The sequence below is a fragment of the Haliotis rufescens genome, unplaced genomic scaffold (genome assembly GCF_023055435.1).
Source record: "Haliotis rufescens isolate VD_foot unplaced genomic scaffold, xgHalRufe1.0.p SCAF_4, whole genome shotgun sequence".
Lineage (NCBI taxonomy): Eukaryota > Metazoa > Mollusca > Gastropoda > Lepetellida > Haliotidae > Haliotis > Haliotis rufescens.
In genome coordinates, this window is record NW_025964112.1 from 11,573,420 (window position 1) to 11,598,849 (window position 25,430).

At 41.1% G+C, this 25,430-nt stretch overlaps 1 protein-coding gene across 1 annotated transcript in view; it reads left to right on the forward strand.

Annotated features, from left to right (window-relative positions):
* LOC124112299 (nephrocystin-3-like) overlaps positions 1-23,678 on the forward strand; it is a 49,322-nt gene extending 25,644 nt beyond the window's left edge. Inside the window, exons 16-30 of the mRNA XM_046472339.2 lie at positions 373-558; positions 3,127-3,268; positions 4,697-4,861; positions 5,060-5,163; positions 6,223-6,345; positions 7,358-7,458; positions 8,671-8,768; positions 10,029-10,270; positions 11,768-11,843; positions 13,638-13,774; positions 14,479-14,650; positions 16,515-16,583; positions 18,062-18,187; positions 18,458-18,583; positions 21,329-23,678. Coding sequence (XP_046328295.2) covers positions 373-558; positions 3,127-3,268; positions 4,697-4,861; positions 5,060-5,163; positions 6,223-6,345; positions 7,358-7,458; positions 8,671-8,768; positions 10,029-10,270; positions 11,768-11,843; positions 13,638-13,774; positions 14,479-14,650; positions 16,515-16,583; positions 18,062-18,187; positions 18,458-18,583; positions 21,329-21,472 — 2,011 coding nt within the window. The 3' untranslated portion in view covers positions 21,473-23,678. The remainder of the gene's footprint in view (positions 1-372; positions 559-3,126; positions 3,269-4,696; positions 4,862-5,059; positions 5,164-6,222; positions 6,346-7,357; positions 7,459-8,670; positions 8,769-10,028; positions 10,271-11,767; positions 11,844-13,637; positions 13,775-14,478; positions 14,651-16,514; positions 16,584-18,061; positions 18,188-18,457; positions 18,584-21,328) is intronic.
* The last annotated feature ends 1,752 nt before the right edge of the window (positions 23,679-25,430 follow it).

The following is a 25,430-nucleotide window of genomic DNA, read 5'->3' on the forward strand; positions in this document are numbered from 1 at the left end:
GTTCTTATCCACTCACCTAATTTTCGTTTTAACTTGCTCAGGGCACAAATATGAAATTATTCAAAGTTATGTTTCTGTATATGGACAGATTATTGCGAATAAAGAAACCTAGAACAATTTGGTTTATGGTGGATATGGTAGGATACACGACTTACTGCCTTGTAGTGTAAATAGTATTTTAGTAAGGTAAGTACCTTTAGTAAGGAATAGCTAAGCTTGTGTAGTACATGAGTGGAATTTTGCTTACTCTGGAGTGAGTGAGTGAGTATAGTTTTACACCGCTTTTAGCAATATTCCAGCAATATCACGGCGTCGGACACATGCTTACTCTGGAAATTATGTTTGAAATTTTGGCATTTTATGTTTGTCCAGATCGTGGCCGACACTGTGTGTAGAATCTTTAACAAACAAGAATGTGAAGGAGTTGATACGTGCGGAGGTGGCCACGCTGGATGCCTTTGTAAGCCCTGAGTTTGAGTCCAAGATACTGACACACTGCCGGACACCATCCACTTGCTGTCCACTGTATGTCATGGTGCTAGCCAGACACATAGCCAGGTGAGCTACAAATTACGACCCTCGCAACAATCCACATGAGTTCAGCATGGGCTACAGATTCATTGCAAGACTGTTTCATTAACCGTTTTGTTTTTATGATCGTTAAGTATGTTGAATTGAATTAAGAATTCATTTGTTTTGAAAATGAAAATGTTTTTGGAAGTATGAAATTCACATTATAATTTGAACAGATTAATTGGTTGTTTATAATGACTAAATGATCAACACGATATCAGGTGAGAAAGTTGATCCTGTAATTCATTAGGATTCAAATTCCAGTGAGAAAAAGGAATTAAAAGAGTGACACCAGAATCGTTTGTGTGTAAAGAATGTTTAACTTACATTTTCAACAGATTTTAATCTCAACACACACATTTAGCTTCATTTATGATGAACATGCTTATAATCATGATAGTAACAAACAATCTCATTAAAATCAGATCTTAGTTCTCGATCTGAGGACATCCCATTACGGGTCATGTCAGACCGACCTTGCGCAAACTTTGACCGACCAGTGGATTGACTGACAAGAAGTCGACATTGGCCAATCAGAAGGTAGCTTTCTCGTGCTTTACGGCACTTATTTCAAATTGGTGACTACGCTTCGAAACAAATTTTGACAAATTCTCGTTTAAAAATGTGAAACCTGAACAAACGAACATTCTGGAATGGCTAATAGATGTTCTGGATTGTATGGATTCAGTCGTTAAGCCCGTAACTATCGTTCAGAATACCCTGTGTTAGGGTTTACGAGGTTGCATGATTAGAAATTACATTCCGACTGTCACTTTCATGATCTGGTAAGCGATGCTCTGATTGGTCGGATGAAAGGTCGTTGTGACGTGACCCGTAATGGGATGTCCTCAGATCTTTGTTTAGCAATAGCAAGAACTAAGATCTGAATTTAATGAGATTGAATAACAAACTGTTTGGTTTTTTCCTGACCATTTGCTGCAAATATGCTTAAAAGTACTACGGTTATGACTAACTAAAATGAGTGGTCCCTTTGAGTTTGTTATAACCATAGTTTGCTGTATATATATGGACTTATAATAGCCGAGATTGCTTGACTTAAAAAAGATTTTAGTAGAACTATAGCGGTAGTAGGACACAACACACTTGAGGGGCAGGTTCAGTTGTTTTTTCCTGTAGGCAGAGACATTGTATGATTACATACAGCAGTTCTGTGGAAACATACATCTTCATGTAATATCCACCCCAGCAAGATGAGACAGACAGTGTCTCAATTCATTCCTGCATTTTAAAGATTATTTAGATGGAAAAAAACACTACAGTGTGAAACATTCAAACCCATTATCCTGACTGCATTACTGTAGACCAAGTGAGTGAGTGAGTATGGTTATATGCCATTTTTAACAGTATTCCAGTTATATCATGGCTTCAGTCAGCTTCAGTGTATTCATGATCAGATCATTTTCTATGAATATGTAAATAGTTTTTGCCAGGACTCCGGTAAAACAATTCCCGATCGGACATTTTCTAGCCAACTCTTGAGTGAGTGAGTTGGGTTAAACGCCGCTTTTAACAGTATTCCAGTTATATCGCAGTGTGTCAGCTTAATGTGGGAGGAAAGCCCGAAGTGATGTGGGTCTAGAAACATAATTTGGGTGAACCGGGATTCGAACCCACAATCATAGGTTTCTGGTGTGCCCAAGGGACACAACTCTGCACAGCGAATTGCGGCGCCTTAGAGACTGGGCCACCCGTGCCCCAAGCCACCTCGAGACCTACAGCGGGTACCATGGTAGGGTCAGGTCAAAAGGGGGTTGAGTGAGTACACGGGTGGTAGATTTTGACTCATCCCAGCCCTATCATCAACACTTCAAAGGTTTGTATGTTCTGTGTTCCTCCACCTACTTAGGACTACCTTGCTATGTTTAAGCAACAACCCAAGACATTACCTGGTTCCAGCGAGGGAGAAGCCATCAAGTACTGGGATGAATGAGTGCTCAGTTAACAATGCACAAGTGACTGTGTTTCTTGCTTTTTACACACTGCTTGTTTACGGTTGGCACAAACTGATTTGGCTGATTTGGCTTCTGTGACTCGTACATGGCTTAATTTCATGAGCTGACACATGGCACTACTGGTCAACAGAGCGGTCATGTGTGTTCATGGGTGATGGATGAACATACTGTCAGTGTATGCAAACCTGTGTAGTATTGACAATGGTACAAGTACGGATATATCAGAAGTCTGTTATATGTTGTCAGTTTATTTCCATAGCCAATCCATTCATATCATTTTCGATTCGCATTTCATTGTTTCACGTTTTATTTCTGATTCACATTTAATTGTTTCACATTTTATTTCTGATTCACCATGTTCACATTTCATTGTTTCACATTTTATTCCTGATTCACATTTCATCGTTTCACATTGCACACTTGATTCACATTTATTTTTTTCACATTAATTGGCTGATTCACATTTTATTGTTTCATATTTCAACCTTGATATCTCATCTTTCCATGCTGCAGATAGCTCTCATTTCACGGATGGTTTGTTGACAAATTAGTTTCACGGATGGTTTATTGTTTGTTTCAGTTTCTGCCAGCATGAAGACAAACTTCGAGGCAGCCTGGACAGCCTGCTGACCACAGTGGACTGTGAGGACCTGTACCTCGTCATCATAGACATCCTGCGGGCAGAGTATGAAACTGATGACACCAGGGGCTACATGAGGCAGGTGAGTTCACAGGAGCAGGAGCATTGACAATCAGTTTTGTCCAGTGACAAGTGAAGCTTAAGCTCATGACATAAAACATGTTGTTTCACAAAGTGAACTCCACCTGTGTTTCAGATCCTGTGCTTCATATATTTCAGATCCTGTGTTTCTGATTCTGTGCTACCTCTGTAGGATCCTGTGCTACATGTGTTTCGGATCCTGTGCTACATGTGTTTCAGATCCTGTGCTTCATGTGTTTCAGATCCTGTGTTTCATATGTTTCAGATTCTGTGTTTCTGATTCTGTGCTACCTGTGTCAGATCCTGTGCTACATGTGTTTCAGATCCTGTGCTACATGTGTTTCAGATCCTGTGCTACCTGTGTTTCAGATCCTGTGCTACCCGTGTCAGATGCTGTGTTACATGTGTTTCAGATCCTGTGCTACCTGTGTTTCAGATCCTGTGCTACCCGTGTCAGATCCTGAGTTACATGTGTTTCAGATCCTGTGCTACCTGTGTTTCTGATCCTGTGTTACCTGTGTCAGAACCTGTGTTTCAGATCATGTGCTGCCTGTGTTTCAGATCCTGTTTTTGATCCTGTGCTACCTGTGTCAGATCCTGTGCTTCATGTGTTTCAGATCCTGTGTTTCATATGTTTCAGATTCTGTGTTTCTGATTCTGTGCTACCTGTTTCAGATCCTGTGCTACCTATATTTCTGATCCTGTGCTACCTGTGTCTGAACCTGTTTCACATCCTGTGCTGCCTGTGTTTCAGATCCTGCTTCAGATCCTTTGCTACTTGTGTTTAGGATCCTGTGCTACCTGTGTTTAGGATCCTGTGCTATCTGTGTCAGATCATGTGCTGCCTGTGTTTAGGATCCTGTGCTACCTGTGTTTAGGATCCTGTGCTACCTGTGTTTCAGATCCTATTTCAGATCCTGTGCTGCCTGTTTTTGATCCAGTGTTTCTGACCCCATGCTGCCTGTGTTTCAGATCCCATGCTGCCTGTGTTTCAGATCCTTTGCTAGCTGTGTTTCAGATCCTGTGCTGCCAGTGTTTCAGATCATGTGCTATGAGCTGTGTTTCAGATTCTGGGTTTTGAATTCTGTGCTATGTGTGTCAGATCCTGTCCTACCTGTGTTCAGATCCTGTGCTGCCTCTGTTTTAGATCCTGTGCTACCTGAGTTTCTGATCCTGTGTTTCAGATCCTCTGCTACCCGTGTTTCAGATCCTGTGCTTCAGATCCTCTGCTACCCGTGTTTCTGATCCTGTGCTTCCCGTGTTTCAGATCCTGTGCTACCTGTGTTTCAGATCCTCTCCTACCCGTGTTTCAGAACCTTTGCTTCGCAGTGTTTTAGTTCCTGTGATAGCTGTGTTTCAGATCCTGTGCTTCCTGTGTTTCAGATCCTGTGCTAGCTGTGTTTCAGATCCTGTGCTACCTGTGTTTCAGATCCTCTGCTACCTGTGTGCCAGTCGGTGTGGGATGAGGGAGGAGGAACTATTTCGTCTGATCCCCAACTTGACGTGGAACCTGCTGGCACAGTTCTACGAGGCTTTCTCGTCACACCTCCTCATCAAGTACCACTCAGGACTCCTCACGTTTGCCCATGAGCAGGTACCTGGTGTGCTCTAACTTTGCAAATCTAACTGATGAAACTGAAAGCAGGACAGGAGGAGAATAATCTTGGTTATAAGACATTGCCCTGTAAGGAAAAGCAGCCAATTAAAAGTGTGTTTTGTTTCTTCAGCACTGGAAGACAATATAAGTTACATTAACTGGATGTTGTGTAAACATTTTTCATGCTACTTGCAGGTCAGACAAGCAGTTTTTGACTACTGTTTTGGTAAAGACAATGTTGACGTCAGTTTCGAGGCCACACAACAAGAATTGGTGGAATATTTCACAAACTTTTTACAGTGAGTTATTCCCACTCTTTGACTGTAAATCTTTGCTTTGTGCTCCTCTTATTAGACAGGATATAAAAGCTTACTTCATGTACAACCAAGAAACTATTTTATATTTTATCCATTTGTTGTTTGAGAAACTTAAGTACTCATTCACGTCAGGAAACTAGGATATAAGCCTTAGAGTTTCTTTGGCAATTGTGATCAGTGTCTTAAAAGCACTGTAATTATTCACGGGATAATAACCTTATTATCACGGGATAATAAACAAAACTAATTGTCTTTTGCACCAGGAAATTAATTTCAATAAATAATTATTACATTTGATGTTTGTGCTGTTTGAATACTGTATCCCTATGTTCAGAGCATCATCAATTCTTCATGGGTTGTATACACGACCCGTCCTCCATTCCCCATGTGGCCATGTGACCGATGTAGTCGGGACCAAGTCTTTCTTAAGTCAAGCACTGCAGTGAGGCTGTGTAAAAGTAACAGAGATCAAATGAGCCCAACTCTGTGCATGATTTTTGTAAACCCGACCGTTGCCTGATCTTGAATCAATGTGTAGAGTAGAGCCTGCACGGCGTAGACTCTTGCTGCAGGAGAAATGTTGCTATTTGTGCGATGTAATCTGAGCACTCACCTGTCTGAGGACTGGATGGCTCCTTCTTGCTGGAACCAGGCATTTTGCATGATTTGGTGGTTAAAAATAACATAGAGAAAGTTCTCACTTCTAAAGTGGGGGCGGTCGGGTAGCCTAGAGGTTAGGGGTTCGCTCGTCACGCCGAAGACCCGGGTTTGATTCCCGACATGGGTACAATGTGTGAAGCCCATTTCTGGTGTCCCTGCCGTGATATTGCTGGAATATTGCTAAAAGCGGCGTAAAACCATGCTCACCCACTGACTCACTCACTTCTAAAGTGTATCACTTCTAAATGCCATTCAAAGACTGATAGTGTATACATTTCTTGAGGTATTTACAGTATGTGTACAACCCGTGAAGTATTGTGCAGTGGTGAATACAGTAGTTGATTATTCCTGGCAAAGCCTGGTAACCTGGTCATGTTTCAGTCCGGGGAAGGTGACGTGCCGCGTGTGTGATGAGCTGCCCTGGCTCATCAAGCTGACAGGAGACAAGGAGATGCTCAAGTCCTGCATCCTCGACCTGTGTGTGTTCCAGAGACTCTATGCAAAGTGAGTTATGCTTTGGTTCAATGTTCACTAGTATCAGCATTGCCTCTGCCTGAATTAGTTAAACACAAGACTAGTTATTTGGCTTAGCCACATCAAATTGATTAATCAGGTTATAGATTTTCATCCAGGTTTTAGAAATGGTTTGAGACATTTTATTTTTTATATAGCCAAATACTGTCATCTCAAATTCCTCAGGACCTGATAAATAGTTCTATTTATTCAAGATTCAGCACATCTGTCTTGACCTTAATACCGTCAGTCAACAAACATTCCACATCATGCATGTTACATGGAATACATCTATTATAAGAAGCTTTTATCATATCTACATTTATTCGTCGAAATGCATTTGTATAAATTGTACGATTTTTTACTTTTGCTACGTTTTGTGTTGAAAGTATATTGAATTTGACTTTTTAAGTTTATGATATTTCTAACTGCTGGGACTTACCGATAGCATGGACACTTAATCTATATTTAGGGTCCATGCCGATAGTAACAAATTGATTTCGAGGCAACATATCCAGTGTGACATATCCAGTGTGACATATCCAGGTGAAATATGGTGGCACGGATAGTACAAATTTACCAGGACCAGACTGTAGGTTCATCATAACGGGGGATTCGACACATCCCGAGTTCAAGACAATGGGTTCGATGGTGTATTAGTTTTAAATGTGTGGGATATAAATACCTACAAACTAATCTATTATGGCCTAAAGTAACATGTTATCATATCAAAGAAGACAATTAACAGGTAAACATGCTGTGTTTTCAATGTAGCGCTAGGTTACATGTAGATTTATCTGCGCTAAATTGAATTTGTAACTGAACACTCAACTAAGATGAATTCTTGTGTTATTAACTTAGGTTTCCTTGTAATTATTCATGACCAGTTTGTAAAGGTATCACTGCCCAGATATTGGCATTTTGGCCTACAGTTTGGTAGAGCCAGACAAATATATTGTCTGTGATAAGAACTTGTAGCAGCTCCGTGATGGTTATGTTTCAGAGGTCGGTGTTCGGAGCTCATCAGCTACTGGCAGATAGTAGGGGGAGATAAGAACTCGATGCCAGATGCCTATTTTACAGCCACTAAAAAATTAGAAGAAAGTAAGTGAAAATATTCAAACTTTGATGATCGCTTCTCTGTAGACAAATAGTTCAGCTTCATATTTGCTTGCGAATATAAGTTTGGTGTTAAAAAATTTGGGTCAAGGAACAATGTGTATTTTGCAAAAATAGAGGGTCATGTGTTCTTTTTAGGGGTCAACGACAGCAACATATCCTGGGTGTAAGAAGTGACCAGACAGTGGTCAGACTTTGTGACTTGGTTGTCTGCGTGTCTTGGTCAGCAACATATCCTGGGTGTAAGAAGTGCCCAGACGCTGGTCAGACTTTGTGACTTGGTTGTTTGCGTGTCTTGGTCAGCAACATATCCTGGGTGTAGGAAGTGACCAGACTGTGGTCAGACTTTGTGACTTGGTTGTTTGCGTGTCTTGGTCAGCAACATATCCTGGGTGTAGGAAGTGACCAGACAGTGGTCAGACTTTGTGACTTGGTTGTTTGCGTGTCTTGGTCAGCAACATATCCTGGGTGTAGGAAGTGACCAGACGCTGGTCAGACTTTGTGACTTGGTTGTTTGCGTGTCTTGGTCAGCAACATATCCTGGCTGTAGGAAGTGACCAGACAGTGGTCAGACTTTGTGACTTGGTTGTTTGCGTGACGGCAGAGATTGTTGCTCTTAAAATCTGTCACTGGATTGTCTGGTTCAGACTCCATTATTTACTGGTCAACGCCATAGAGCTGGAATATTGCTGATTGTGGTTCCAAACAACAAATACACAAAGCACAAACATAAATATTTTCTCGACAACCAGGCCTTGGTTAAAATTAGCCCCTAGGATATCTCATAAGAGGCTACTAAGTTGTATCGGTCGTCAGGCTCGTAGACTTGGTTAATTTTATGTCATCATACCCTGACCTTGTAGGCTGATGCTCACAATATCGACCACTGGTTTGGATGGCTCAGACTTGAATATCTACTGGCAGCTGTGATATTACTTGAGTGTTGCAAACTGCAGTGTGAAATATCAAAACAGGATTGTCCTCTGATAATAATAATAATAATAATGATGATGATGATGATGATAATAATGAGTTGCTTTGTAGAGTTTATCATTCAGTTTTAAATCTACTATGAAGTAATTGTCATCCGGGCTGAGATGGGGATGTGGTTCTAGTAGGACTAGGAAGGGTAGATTTAAGAAGGTCCATGTATATTGTGTTAAGGAGGAACTACTACAGTCTAGAGTGTTGGTTCAGCTTCAGGTCACTTCGATGGCCTCCTGACCCCGGCTCGGATTGCGGACATGTACGAGACACTGGGCAGGTTCCTCAAGGACATGGGGCTGCTCAAGCAGGTACGTGGATCAATACAGGCTAGAATAGATTCCCTGCTTGTCACATGAGGCAACATAATGGATCGGGAGGTCTGGCTCGGTGACATGTACGAGACCCTTGGCAGGTTCCTCAAGGACATCGGGCTGCTCAAGCAGGTACGTGGCACAATACAGGCTAGAATAGATTCCCTGCTTGTCACATGAGGCAACATAATGAATTGGGAATTCTGGCCGATGACTTGGTTGACTGCACATCATTTTACTCCAGTGGTGTGGAACATTGCTTATAATGTGAATTATTGGTTTGCATGGCTCTGACTTGATATTTTCAGGCTGCAATCATATGGCTTGAATGTTGTTGAGTTTGGATTTTAGCAACAAAATAAAGTCCTTCTTAGATGCTGGTTGCCTTAGTGACATTACGCACCGGAACTCACTGTACCAGCTATGACCTTATAAGGGAGACTGGGCTCGGGGTTATTTGCAGCCCTGGGAAATTTGATTGAAGTCATTCAAATCCAAATTGTTTGTCTGAAAACTCACATTTTAAGATGCATATTATTCAAGCAGTTGATGGTGAACTTAATTACACACAGTTACTGCCTCTAAGTACAACGTCTTGAAAAGTTAAAAATGTACACCAGTTCATGGAGTTATGTCCCCTTCTAAGTGCCAGGATCTGTTGTTTAGGTTACACACAACCAAATGTTTTCCCATAGACTTCTATAGTAACGTTATATTTTTTTTAAAAATAACTAAGCATTCAACAGCTATTACCTGTACGTGTGTGCACGGTTTGGCCTTAGAGCAGCAATAAAAAAATAAAAAATGACTAGCTTAGCCAGCTCCTTTTCCGAGTACAGGAAGCTAAACACACCATCCCCAGTTTCGCACCAAATGTCACCTACTTGAAAATAGCTGTGGTCACATTCAGCATAAGTCATCATGTTGAAAAAGACAGTACTAAATATAGAAAAACATGGTCAGTTTTAATAACTGGATGGATGTACATTTGAAAGACATAAAAATCTAACAGAATATCCTCCAATCACAGCCTGCAGATATCTCTCGATCTGCACTGAAGGCTCCCTACGAAAACCGCACTGTCCAAACTGGTTCTGATTTGGTTTAGTAGAACCTTTATGGTAGACATCCCAGATTTGCACTGATTATGGTACCAACTCATGTTAACTTGTTAATGTTCCTCTGTATATACTGTGTCCTTGACAGTGGAGATTGTGATCTTTTTCCGATAATGTCATTGTAATAATGTCTCTCCAGGCCCTGCCTGCACTGCAACGAGCTCTGGAGGTGCGAGAAACTGCCCTTGACCCTGACCACCCGGTAGTAGCAAGGTCACTGCACCAACTGGCAGGTCTCCACGCTCAGTGGGGGAAGTTCAGCACAGCCCAGGCGTACTACCAACAGGCCCTGGAGATCTATGAGAATGCTTATGGGAGCGATCACTACCTCTTGGCCAAGGAACTGGATGCGTTAGCTCTACTGTATCAAAAACAAGAAAAGTGAGTTTGGTGTGTGTTGTCATTTATGTTTGGATCGTTCGAATCATCATCTATCACTGATTGCAGTCTGCTTGTTCGGATCAATCATTGATTAAAATACGTTGGGTTATACTTGTGTAATTTCCAGTGGCATATCATTTGAAATGTTCCACGTCTTATTTCTAAGATGGAAATTCCACATTGCCTGTATGTGAACTATGAGTGTGTTTGTGTACTTTATTCATGTGTGGATTTAGGACCGGTGGGATAGCCGTGTTGTTAAAGTGTTTGCTTGTCATGCAGGAGATCTGGGTTCTATTCCCCACATTGGTACTATGTGTGAAACCCATTTGCTGGTGTCCCCTGCCATGATATTGCTGGAATATTGCTAAAAGCGGCATAAAACCATACTCACACATGTATGGATTTATAGAATGATTAAATATTCAAGATACACAACCTCATTCCACAAAAATGATTGTAGCGCTAAGACAGTTGTAAGTCTATGTTTAAGTATGGGAGTTACGATCGTCGTGGTGCTACGATTGCATTGTGAAACAGGGTCAAGTTTAAAGGTCTGTTTAGAACAATGTTTTTCTCCACTTTTAATCATGTACCATTGCAATGACTCAGTAGATTGGTACATGTGTCATTATATGGCATGTGGTCCTTTGTACAGCACTGGGGCACGGGTGGCCCAGTCGTCTAAGGCGCCACGATTCGCTGTGCAGAGTTGCGTCCCTTTGGCATGCCAGAAAGCTATGATTGTGGGTTCGAATCCCGGTTCGCCCTGATTATGTTTCTAGGTTTGTCAGCACCATACCCGTGCTCGTGGGTTTCACCGAAGTGGTAAACGTCAGAGACCTGCATCACTTGGGGCTTTCCTCCCACATTAAGCTGACACGCCGTGATATAACTGGAATACTGTTAAAAGCGGCGTTAAACCAAACTCACACACACACACACACACTTTGTACAGCACACAGACCACAAATCAGACATTAGTAACAGTTGGTCATGGAGAGTATGTTTGGCCAGTTTGTCTCCTGGGAGTTTCTAGTGTTTCTGCCCACACTCAAACAAGAGGTCAAGACATGTTCCAAATATGCCGCTGGTTACCCAGCAGTGAATGGTAGGATAAGATGGTAATGTGACTGTTAACCTTTTATCACCCCATAAGCCTGCTTTTGTTGAATACTCCCCAGGAAGCTGAGAATGAAATTCCAGTGCCCATTGATCCGGGATGATAATGTAGCACTTTGAGCTTGATTTAGGCTGTGTATTAAAAAAAACCCAACAGTTTATTGTTATGTATATACAATGTCTGCTTCCTGGTAATATTTATGAATGTGACTGTGACTGTGACTGTGATTGTGATTGTGACTGTGACTGTGACTGTGACTGTGATTGTGACTGTGACTGTGACTGCGACTGCGATTGCGATTGCGATTGCGACTGCGACTGCGATTGCGATTGCGATTGCGATTGCGATTGCGATTGTGACTGTGACTGTTTCAGGCATGAGCAAGCAGAACCTTTGAAGAAGCAAGCGATGTCCATAAAGAAGAAAGCCAGAACACCAAGAGTCAATTCAGTGAGTACCTGATCCTGGGTGGCCTGACATGTTTCTTACGTTGCCTGTAAAGATTATTTGTGTAAATGCTCCCATACAGTTCCAGACATGGATTATGATCAGAAAGAATGCATGGGCGGATACAGAGGGGGGTGCGGGTGTGCGAAAAAAATCTTTATTTCTGTATAAATTACCACAATAAATAGATCTTAATTGTGCACCCCCCCCCCCTTTTCAAAAAAGCTGTATCCCCCCATGGAATGTGTTCACATTCCTTGGAACAATGAACATTCTGAATGTCTAGCCACTGATAATAACGCTCTCACTGGGACTGAGTAGAGGAAGACGAATTTGGAAACTAACTTTTTGAGTTTATTGTGGATATTTTATGTCAGTTTCAGTTACTTTTGTCAGTTTTTTTTACGAATAGAAAATGTCAATAAATCTTAACTTACCTGAAATAGGTTTAAAGGTAGTTGCTATCTTTCTGATTTGAAGTCACTTCCAAACCATATTTGAAAAATAAGGTCTCTAAATACAGATCGTGTCTGGTATAATAGTAAATGAATGGTCCCTTTTCAGAAACCATATAATAAATAGTCCAAAGCCTCCAGTGAAGAAATAGAGGCTTGGTTTCCAATAAATGCTGGATGTTTATAATGTCTAGAGATACCAGTTGTATTGGCTAGCACTATCTTCTGTGTCTACACCTGTTCAGTGTATCAGTGTTATGATTAGGGCTTCAACGGGTCCAAAAATATGGACTTGAGTACCCGAGGGGTAAGACTCGGCTTGTGCTTGAGTACCCGCAATTATACATCTGTTCAATAAAATTGGCAATTATCCTATCGTATACAAAATGAAAGAGTCACACTGACCTCGTAGATCACTAAGAAAACCTATGTGATCGCGTATCAAATATAATACCTTTAAAATTTGTATGCTGATTTGCTGAAGCTTAATTGAAGTATGAATTGTCAACTTGGGAAAAGAAATCTTTTACATCTCAATGTAACACACGCCATGTTTAGGATGAAAAGAAAATTGCACATGTGATCGTCACGTGATGTATGTTGGGATTGGTGATTGGCTGGATTTTGGCAGGCTGGCTTCTTAGGTATACCTTATATGATAGATAAGCTCATTTGATGCCAGCGCTGAAGGAAATTGTCAATAAATGACAAAATATAGATAATAAGTTAAAAGTAACATTTTCAATGTTATCACAAATTCACAAGTCAGTATTTACCTTTTTCTTAATTGAAAACAAAACATTGAAAGATTACTAGGCTTGTAAATTTATAGTTGACTTCTATAAGACGTTTTCCCGACATTTGAAGAGATAATTATAATGAGATGCAGTAACACAATGTTAATATTCAATAAAGTGATGTCCAGTTGTATCTTATGAAAATATTGAATTAATAATGATTAACGTTACGATGCTAATTTAGAATGAATAGGTCTACTGCTTGCGACAGTTTAATAATTTCATAAAACATCCCTTTTAAACAAGAAATAAAGTACTTTTTGAAACCAGGAAATATCCTCATGAAATGGTTGTAAGTAAGTGTATTGTTTCGAAAAATAACTAAACGAAAAGCTATTGACACTTTTATTTGATTTAATTGATTACTCGTGAAAAAGAAAGTTACATAAAGACACGTTTCTATTAACTTATTGAAAGTCGACCAAATTAGAGTTATCTCCCTTGGCCAAGTACTGGAGTCCTTCAAACTGGGCTTGAGTCCCACTAAACTCGAGTACTCGAGTACTATTTGAAGCCCTAGTTATGATGTATTTTCCACTTTCCAGGGTCAGACACGAGGCATTGACATGCTTCGTAGAAGAACTCTCCACCTGGAGGAGCTGGCCATGGGTTCCGACTCTCCCGAACAGGCTCGCACACTCAACGAACTCGGGGTCTTGTACTATCTGCAGAGCAACTTCGAGTGAGTGTTCACCTTTCATTTCAAATCATCTTGTTGTTTGTAAAATATACAAAGATTTCATAATGTAGTGTGTTTAAAAGGGTTGAAGTAAATGTGGTGTCAACCAGATCAGGAAGACTACAGAAATATCCAGGGGGGGGATTCACAAGTATTTCCAGAAATGTGGGTAATTTGTTTGTCATTGGGGTCTATAATTTATTTCAAAAGGGGGTTGTTCGAACCCCATGACCCCCCGCCCAAAACGGATTCACCTCTGGACTTAACTTTCGATCAGTTCCAATCCCGAGCAAATTTTATTAGGATCAAGCACTTTTCTCTCACCTACCATCCTAGTTTTGAATAACACAAAATAGTAAGAAAAGTTAACCGTGCAAGTCATCGATATCGAGTGGGACCATGTCACTCATCAAAGTTATCGCAAAATCTGCTGTGTGAGTTGTGTTGCATTGGCGTGACAGAAGCTTAGATTAGGGTTGAAATCTCAGTTTTGTCCTGATTATGTTTCTAGGTTTGTCAGCACCATACCAATGCTCATGGGTTTTCTCCAAGTGGTACATATCTAGGACCTTCATCACTTCAGGTTTTTCCCCACATCAAGTTGACACACTGTGACACAGGTGAAATACTGATGAAAATGGTATTAAGCAAATAAATCACTCAATTCAATGTTTGACACGTTTCAATAGTACATGTATTATTTTCAGTACTGCTGAAACATTCTTCAAGAAGTCGCTAGAGATGAGAGAAGCAACGCTGGGTCCGGACCACGCTGATCTGGCACAGTCCCTCAACAACCTGGCAGCCTTCTACAATGACAGGAAACAGTTTGATAAGGCCGAGCCGCTGTATGAGAGGGCGCTACAGATCAGACTGAAGGTGAGTACAGGGAGAGGAAACAGTTTGATAAGGCCGAGCAGCTGTATGAGAGGGCGCTACAGATCAGACTGAAGGTGAGTACAAGGACAGGAAACAGTTTGATAAGGCCGAGTCACTGTATGAGAGGGCGCTACAGATCAGACTGAAGGTGAGTACAAGGACAGGAAACAGTTGGATAAGGCCGAGTCGCTGTATGAGAGGGCGCTACAGATCAGACTGAAGGTGAGTACAAGGACAGGAAACAGTTTGATAAGGCCGAGTCGCTGTATGAGAGGGCGCTACAGATCAGACTGAAGGTGAGTACATTGACAGGAAACAGTTTGATAAGGCCGAGCCGCTGTATGAGAGGGCGCTACAGATCAGACTGAAGGTGAGTACAAGGACAGGAAACAGTTTGATAAGGCCGAGCAGCTGTATGAGAGGGCGCTACAGATCAGACTGAAGGTGAGTACAAGGACAGGAAACAGTTTGATAAGGCCGAGCCGCTGTATGAGAGGGCGCTACAGATCAGACTGTAGGTGAGTATAATGACAGGAAACAGTTTGATAAGGCCAAGGGTGTTAACGGACTGTAAAAGTCCAGTTTCCACCCTTGCAAACTAGTCTTGAATTTCAAGGCTCAATTGTAGCGCTACCAGTGGCTATTATGAGTTACCCATATATACAGTCAAGTCTCATTAATCCGACACTTGTTAATCCGACAATCGGCTTTATCCGACACAAATGATGGGAACCGATTTAATCAGTGCTATTTAGACCCGTTAATCCGACAGTCTTGCACTCCGACTCTGACACACCTAATTTGCAACAAATTGCTGAAATCACTCATTAATCAGTCCTGTTAATCGGACACAGTGATCTGCGAACTTCGTGGCCATCTGCCCGCGAGTACACAGCCCCGTGTTTTGAAGAGTCGGCGAGTAGCTGCATATTTCAACGGCTGCAGAGATAAACTTGCTTAACAATAAACAATTACTGCTTTAAATAAACAAAACAGGATTAATCACATGCCTAGATTACCTCAGTCTCATTAAAATCGGTTACAAGTTCTCGCTACCGCTGAGGACATCCCATTACAGGTCACGTCAGAACGACCTTTCGTGAACTTTGACTGACCAATGAAATTACTAACAGGAAGTTGACATTAGCCACTAAGAAAGCAGCTTTCTGAAGCATTGCGGCACTAGTTTCAAATTAGCAGATGGTTTATGGACTGAGGACTGGATGTTTTGTGGACTGAGAACTGGATGGTTTATGGAATGAGGACTGGATGGTTTATGGACTTGGAACTGGATGGTTTATGGACTGAGGACTGGATGTTTTTTGGACTAAAAACTGGATGGTTTATTGACTGAGGACTGGATGGTTTATGGACTGAGGACTGGATGGTTTATGGACTTGGAACTGGATGGTTTATGGACTGAGGACTGGATGTTTTTTGGACTAAAAACTGGATGGTTTATTGACTGAGGACTGGATGGTTTATGGACTTGGGACTGGATGGTTTATGGACTTGGAACTGGATGGTTTATGGACTGAAGACTGGATGGATTGTGGACATGGGACTGGATGGTTTACTGACTAAGGACTGGATGGTTTTTGACTGAGAACTGGATGGTTTATGGACTGAATCTGGATGGTTTATGGACTGAGGACTTGGTAGTTTATGGACTGAATCTAGATAATTTTACACTGAGGACTGGATGGTTTATGAACTTGGGACTGTATAGTTTATGTACTGAGGACCAAATGATTTATGGAAAGCCACCACAATACTGCTTTAACCACAGTTTAATCATTGTATCAATACAAAACAGATGATAGCTGTCCTACTATTACATCCATGTTGTCACAATGTGTTTCAGTACCTGAGTGGAGACAGCCCGGCCTGTGCTGGGATCATCAAGAATCTTTCCATGCTCTACAAGAAACAGGTACGTATTATGGGATATAAAGTATCATTTAGTGTTGAATAGGTCACATGCAACCTATGCTGGTCGTATGACATCGTCCCGAGGCAAGAGAGTTAACTGACTTTAAAAGTCCAGTTGCCACCCTTGCCCAAACAGGCTGGAATTCCTGGGCTCGATCGAAGCGCCACCAGTGGCTATTACGAGTTATGTCCTTTCTATGCCTCTCCTATTGACCAATCAGATTCAACCTCTCGTATCACTTTCATTTGCTTCAAACAAAACGGTAGTGCCCAGTCAAGACGATCTGATTGATAATCAAGATCTATATTGTGATAAAACGAGTCTTACATCGCGAAGTGCATCAAATCACGTGAGCACCTTGATTAAAAGCATGAAAAGATTTCGAAAATATCTGTTGACAACGAGTTAGCGGTGCACATGCTTTGCAAATCCTGCAGTCGACCAAAATCTGCATGACACTTTACGAACCGGATTTCGATTTCGGTGCGCGATTTTGATTGGACTATGCATAGACTCGTTAGACCAGCCAAAATGTAACTCCATTATACCAGCCTAGTTCGGCAAGGGTGGAAACTGGACTTTTATAGTCAGTTAACTCTCTTGCTTCGGGAAGATGGTCGTATGAGGGCCATATAGATATCGGGTGGCTAGACTCGGTGACTTGGTTGATTTTGTCTCATTGACCTCGTGGATAATTGCTCATAACATCAATCACCGTGTGGAATTAGGCAACAAACCAACAAACGTTTGGATTCCCAGTGAGAAGTATTGTTATTCTCACTATGTTGACAGAAATCTGATTATGGTTATCGTTTCATAAGTCAATGTCTTTCATAATTTTATTAATGCACTGCCATTTTTTTCGGTGGATTGTTAAATGTTATTAGTGTACCGTATTCGACGTAATAAGTGCCCCGCTCTAATAAGCGCCCACGGTGATATTTGCTAATATATTGGCTAGTGAACAATCTCAATTAGCACCCCTTCCGATTGATCAATGTATACAAGACTTTTTTATTCGCGTATAATACGCACTCGTGTGTTATATGTACCCTTAATTATGGGCATTTAAGTCCTGGAAAAATATATCTGTCATATATAAACATTTCAGGCTGTCAGCATAAACCACGAAATCTGCGATCTTTTAACTCTGATTTTTTCACCAAAATATTATTCTAATAAGAGCCCCCTATTTCTAATTTTAAGAGCACCCTGGGCGTTATTACGTCGAATACAGTACTTTTATCTATTTTGGACAAGAATAATGCAAGGGGTATGTTTTACACATTTATGAATGTATGTGATTGAAGTCTGAAATGTAGCATTTCCAGTACAGTACCTTGCAGTGCTTAAGGCTTTACATTAAGCTTCAGGATCAAGGTTAACTAATATAAATCAGAAAGACCCTTTTCAAATCAAATAAATGTTTCAAGTTAGACTGAGAGTATGTGACAGGTGTTCTGGGTGGGTGTTCACAGGGCAAGAATGAGAAGGCAGAGCCACTGTATAAGCAGGCTGTGGACATCAGGGAGAAGTCTTTTGGTCCACATCATCCATCTGTGGCAACTGCCCTCGTTAACCTGGCTGTCCTGTACTCTCAACAGGTGAGTTACCTGGCTGTACTCTCAACAGGTGAGTTACCTAGGTGTACTCTCAACAGATGAGTTATCCAAGATGTCCTGTTCTCTCAACAGGTGAATTAAACTATATTGGCCTATCCTTTGTTTGTTCTATTAACAGGTGAGTTAATGTCAATGTCTTGTAGTCTGTACTCTCCATAGGCGAGGTAAACTTGCTTACTTTGGTTACATTTGACTGTTTCCTGAAAGGTATCTATTCAATACTTCACAGTTGCACACTCTCTGTTTGCCCAGAACAAGTTCAGTGAGGCGGAACCCCTGTATGAAAGAGCGCTGAAGATCTATGAGGAAAGCTTCGGCCCGAGTCATCCCACCGTTGCCGAGACCCTGCGCAATCTTGCAGTTATGAAGTATGAAATGGTGAGTAGTAGTATCTTGCCTGGGATATTTCTATCGAACCCCAGATATCATTTACCATATTCGACGTAATAAGCGCCCAGGGCGCTCTCAAAATTAGAAATAGGGGGCTCTTATTAGAATGTTATTTTGGTGAAAAAAACAGAGTTGAAAGATAAATTTCGTGGTTTTTGCTGACAGCCTGAAATGTTTATGTACTACAGATATATTTTTCCAGAATTAAATGCCCATAATGAAGGGTGCATATAACACACGAGTGCGCATTATATGCGAATAAATAAGTCTTGTGTACATTGATCAATTGGAAGGGGTGCTAATTGGGATTGTTCACTAGCCAATATCTTTGCAAATGTTGCCGTGGGCGCTTATTAGAGCGGGGTGCTTATTACTTCGAATACGGTATATCCAAAGCAGAATATATCCCAGGACCCTTTGCCTCCTTAAAATTGCCTCAGATGACCAGATCCAGTGATTGTTTGGTATTTAATGGCTGACCACATGGGTCAATCAACCAACAACCCGGGTCTTAGTGTGTCATCTTACCCCTAAAGTTTTGATTGAACACTCTCAACGAAAGGTTTGCCTGGTCCAGACTGAAACAAATATGTAAGGTGAGGTGAAATGGGGCTTAACAATGCGTCCAAGATTATTGCACTTATATTGCGACCTGCATGCACGTGTGTGGCTGCTTGTACTAGTCCTGACTAATGTTGATTTTATAATGCTAGCCCACTGAGATACAATGCCACAGTTTAACATGGATACCCCGCTCAGACACAGCATACTGACTGCGAGTCCTTGTTTTATCACCCTAATGCTATGTGCCAGGTAGGGTAACAACAAGCACCTTTTCGCATCTCATAATGTTCATGATAAACTCTAATACCTGCATAATTAAATCCTATGCCCTATCAAGAGCATAACCAATGAGCCACGTGTTGTGAGGCCCTTCTGATGGAGACTGGTTCCTGAGTATATTTGCATTGCTTCACTTTTATCGTTTGTAAGTCACAGTCAGGTTTCATTAATCTGACACTGGTTAATTCGACAATCAGCTTTATCCGATACTAATGATGAGAACCGATTAAATCAGTACTATTAAGCCACGTTAATCCGACAGTCTCGTACTCCGACTCTGACACAGCTAATTTGCAACCAATTACCAAAATCACTCATTAATCAGTCTCGTTAATCCGACACAGTGATCAGCGTACTCTGTGGTCATCTGCCCGCGAGTACACAGCCCCTTGTTTTGATGTGAGACGAATCGACTGGTAGCTGCATATTACAACGGCTGCAGAGATAAACTTGCTTAACAATAAACAATTAATGCTTTAAATAAAGAAAACATTTATGTAAAGATTTATTACATGCTAAGATTACCTCATTCTCATTAAAATCAGATACAAGTTCTCGCTATCACCGAGGACATCCCATTACAGGTCACGTCAGAACAACCTTTCGCGAACTATGACCTACGAATGAAATGACTAACAGGAAGTCAATGTTAGCCACTTAGAAAGCAGCTTTCTTAAACTTTGCGGTACCAGTTTCAAACTTGCAACTTCCATTCCAGACTATGCATTTAAATTATTTTGAATAAGTCATACAGTCCGTAACAGTTGTTTTGTGTTAAACTTAAGAGGTTGCATGATTACAAAACATATTCCACCAACAATGTAACATAACAATATGAATATTTATTTTTAATTTTTTTATTACGGTTTGAATCGTTATCTATCGGGAAGCTGTCCGATTTTCGATCACAAACCTTGATACTACTTAATTTCGTTTATCCAACATACTCGTTAATCCGACATAATCATATGCAACCATCGATGTCGGATTAACGAGACTTGACTGTATACTGACTCTGAGCCGACCAGTCCTGGTTTTTGCCTCTTAATGCCAAGCGCCAGGGTAACAACAAGTACCATCATTTAACGTCTTTTAGTATGACACGGCCGGGGATCGAACCCTGGACCTTCCTCTCTACCACCAGACCACGGAGGTGGTCTCAGGTTTAGCTGGGTTTCATATTCAGCTGGGTTTCTTTTGATGTAATGAACCTTGAAATACTTACGCATGTACTTTACGTTTCCAAAACGTCTGTAGTCATGTGACATATCGGGCACAAGTGGCCAACTGGTCAGCATCGCCATGCTAAGACACAATGATCTTTGGTTCGAATCCCAGTTCAGCCCAGTTTTAATTATGATGTTGAAACGGCATTTTTATAACTGAATATTTTTATGCCAGGCAGGGTAACAAAAAGTACCATTTTTTAACGTCTTTGTTATGACGCGGCTTGGGATCGAACCCTCTACCTTCGGCTCTCCGGGCAATCTCTACCACTAGACCACGGAGGCAGTCAAAACAGATATGGCGTGCGTGCGTGCGTGCGTGTGTGTCCTTCTTTAAAGAACTCATTTCATGTTTATATCCTACCACTGGCTGGGCAGAGTTGTGTCCCTTAGCCATGACAGGATCTACTTGTGTTGGGGTCAAATCCAAGATTTGACCTGATTGTGATCCTTGGTCCTCACAATACATGTCCTGGGGTTTCAATAAAGCTGTGAATGTCAGTGAACTGCAACAGTATTGTGGACTCTCCTCCCTAATGAGTCTGACACACTGTTAAGTAATAGAAATACCCTTCAACAGTGGCATTAAACCCCCTCACCCAAAGTCTCACTAGTGTTACGTTTTGTGTTATATATGCTGAATGAGAACTGTTCTGCTTCACAGAAAGACTTTGAGACGGCAGCCAAGCTGTACAAGAAGGCGACCGAGATGAAGGAGAGTGAGACTAACTACGCAGGGAAGGTTCTATCTCGGAGAAGTTCTAGTGGAGATACAAATTCTACCATCAAGAACATCCTACACAACTAGCTACAGCAGTGTCATCTAATACTAAAATCTCATAGAAGCAGCCATACACAACTACAGCAAAACCATCATTATCATCTTCAGACAGTCACATCTTCAAGTGCATCTCGACTACACCTATATGTCTGCATGTCATCTTTTACTGAAGTACCAGTATGGATGCCTCAAACTTGTCAGAAAATCAACCCTGTGGGGAGGGGACTGTGTTAGAATAGGTCCCCAGCAACCATGCCGGTCATTAGGGGTGACCAAGCCTCGGTCGGCCTCAGTGACTTCATTGATTGCACGTCATCACACCCTGATTGCTTACTCACGAAAGCGATCTCTTGATTGTCTCTGTTATTTACAGGCAGCAGTCATATTGCTGGAATATTGCTAAGTGCAGGGTTAAACAACAAGCAGACAAACAAAACCAAAATCAATCTTGTGGCATCATGATTGTTGATGTGATCACATTACTTTTCAAGTTATCTTTAATTTACCATAGTGCAAGTCTGCTGGCAGGCACAAATTAGGTTGAACTGTCATACAGAATACTGAATATATTTGTTAGTAACTTGTGATAAATGTGACATAGTTTTCTACTGGTTGTCCAGAACCATTATAGCTCTCATTGGCTAGCTTGGACAAAGCTCTCTTTGGAACACTTGAGTTATCTCCCTTTGACAAAATGGCCACGTAATTGTCTTCCATTGAGGGGCTTGAAACCGAGTTATCTCTCTTTACCTAGCTTGGAAAATTGTTATGTCCTTGACTAACTAATAACATAGTTGTCATCCATTGGGTGGCTTGAAACATACTTGTCTCCCTTTGCCTGGAACATTGTTATCTTGCTTTGACCAACTTATGATGTCTCCCATTGGGAGGGCTTGAAACATAGTTGTCTCCCTTTGCCTGGAACATTGTTATCTTGCTTTGACCAACTTATGATGTCTCCCATTGGGAGGGCTTGAAACATAGTTGTCTCCCTTTGCCTGGAACATGGTTATCTTGCTTTGACCAACTTATGATGTCTCCCATTGGGAGGGCTTGAAACATAGTTGTCTCCCTTTGCCTGGAACATGGTTATCTTGCTTTGACCAACTTATGATGTCTCCCATTGGGAGGGCTTGAAACATAGTTGTCTCCCTTTGCCTGGAACATGGTTATCTTGCTTTGACCAACTTATGATGTCTCCCATTGGGAGGGCTTGAAACATAGTTGTCTCCCTTTGCCTGGAACATGGTTATCTTGCTTTGACCAACTTATGATGTCTCCCATTGGGAGGGCTTGAAACATAGTTGTCTCCCTTTGCCTGGAACATTGTTATCTTGCTTTGACCAACTTATGATGTCTCCCATTGGGAGGGCTTGAAACATAGTTGTCTCCCTTTGACTGACTTCACAATGACACAGGTGCCTAACAGGCATGATGATTCTCAACCATGACCATCATCACCACCACCATCATCCACAGGTTCAAACAACATATCCAGTGTCGATAGTTGTACAAGATGGACATAATACCTCGAAAATACATCATTGTATGTGTTCTGTGTACATGAAGAGGGAAATGACTCACACTAAATGTGCTACAAGCATGGGGAATGTAGTTTGCTGGTTCTGTCAGTATGTTCTCAAGGGTAAATAACACTGATACGTGTCATCCTAGATTACATGGGAGTTGCTGTCTCTGGAGACTTAAGGGAATGAAGGGGTTTCTTGTCACACACTATTGAGTTCATACAAACAATATAGACGGGATAAACTATCTGTGACATTCAGAACATCAACAGAATGCACAGTTTATTGGGGGACAATTGAGGTTGTTTTGGCTCCTGCAATAGTATTTAGTTCAACACACTTTTGGGGTTCTGTTGCAATAGTGTTGAAGTATGTTGATAGGTACCTTTACAGTCCTACAGTACACAGATATGTCTTTGACTTATTCAATATTGTAGGGGGCACGATATGGCTAAAATACTGCCGATGTGACGTTAAATCTTGACACACTCACTCAACATTGTAACAAAGCCTAACAAGTCCTAGATTCAGCAGGCTTGGGAAATTCTTATGGTGTTGAATGACGGACCCCAGAATAATCCAGTAGAATAGGTCTTCAGCAATCCATGCTTAACATTAAAGGCGACTAAGCTTATCTCGAGAGGCGACTTACGGGATCGGGTGGTCAGGTTCGCTGACTTGGTTGATGCATGTCATCGTATCCCAATTGCATGGATCAGTGCTCATGATGTCAATCACTGGATTGTCTGTTTCAGACTCGATTATTTACACTGCCGTCATATAGCTGGAATATTGCTGAGTGCAGCGTTAAACAACAAACAAACAAAAAGTTATTTCCCAATATATACATGTGTGAATGGATACTTAACTGCCTCTTCAATCAGGGTGTATTTTGGATGAAAACTGATGAAAAAATTAATGGTTAATATTATTCTATTTTCCATGTTATTATGTCAATCAATGTTATCGAAAGTCTAATGAAACACTGTCAACTATCTATCTTTTGGCTTGCACAGCCTCAAACATAACAAACATAACATCCATGTTATACTTTATCTGAAATCTTGCACTTCGTGATTTCTTGTTTTATATACAAGTGTTATTCTATTAAATATATATGTCATACATTACGTATATTAATGTTATTACAAGTGATCCAAAGTTATTACTGCTGAGTTTATAGTCACATGATCGTCATTGTCACCAGTGATCCCACCATTACTGTTGTCCGTCCTCGTCCTCTAACATCCTCATCCTCGTCCTCTAACATTAATGTAGAGCATTTCGTACAACCATATTTTCCCATGACAACATTAACAACAGCAGAAGGAAGGCCATACATTTAAACTAAATTTCTCGAGAATGTACCTCAAAACTTTTGCCATTAATTTCTTGAAAACATTTACATTATCAATTTATCATGTTGGAAAAATTGAAATATTATATTATTTTATTATTTACTTCAAGAATGCTCATGTCAAAATAATTTGTTAAAAAATTGTGAGTATGAGCAGTGTCTTTTCAAGATTTGTTATTTGTACAAAGTGAAGTTGTTTTAGTGTGTGTGCCAAAGTATGTATACAAGAGTATAGGCCTGTAGAAGCATGATAATTTGTTTAGGGATATGTCTATTATTCCTATCCCATAGTTGTAAATGCTGGTGTGAGCAGTTTTATTTTGAGAATGTATTCATCAAGGAAATGAGATATGCTTAACTTTTTGAGAATTCAAGTCATACTGTAATTGTAATAGAGTTATCTCCCTTTGTCCCTGTCTACGAAGCTATTTTTTCCAAGAGTAATTGATGTTATTATGTGTTGAGTTTTTTTCAAATAAGGGACTGGTCATTTATAGGTGGGGGAGGGGGGTGTTGGCATGAAAAAAATAACACACTCTGTTTATTTACTCCCCTACCTCCCCCCCCCCCCCTCCCCCCCGAAAAAAAATTAAAATAAAATCTGTCACCTCACACATTGTTGGGTGTGGGGCATTGGCCTACCCCCCACGCCCCCACCCCTCAATCTGTCATCCAACACAGTGTTGGGTGTGGGGCATTGGCCTCCCCCCCACGCCCCCACCCCTCAATCTGTCATCCAACACAGTGTTGGGTGTGGGGCATTGGCCTACCCCACGCGCACCCACCCCTCAATTTGTCATCCAACACAGTGTTGGGTGTGGGGCATTGGCCTACCCCACGCGCACCCACCCCTCAATTTCTCATCCAACACATTGTTGGCAGTGGAGAATTATCTATGGGTGTTGACTGGACCACTGTGGTTCATATGTAAAATATATCCCAGTATTTATGAGGCAAATTCTAACTTTCAGTTGCCACTAGAGTCCTGTGAAATGAATCTTTGACAAACTTTGTATATTCTTCTGTACATTTTAATAACTCAAACAGATGCACAAGCAACACCAGGTTTCCCATTTAGGAGTTACCTCCCTTACACCGCGAG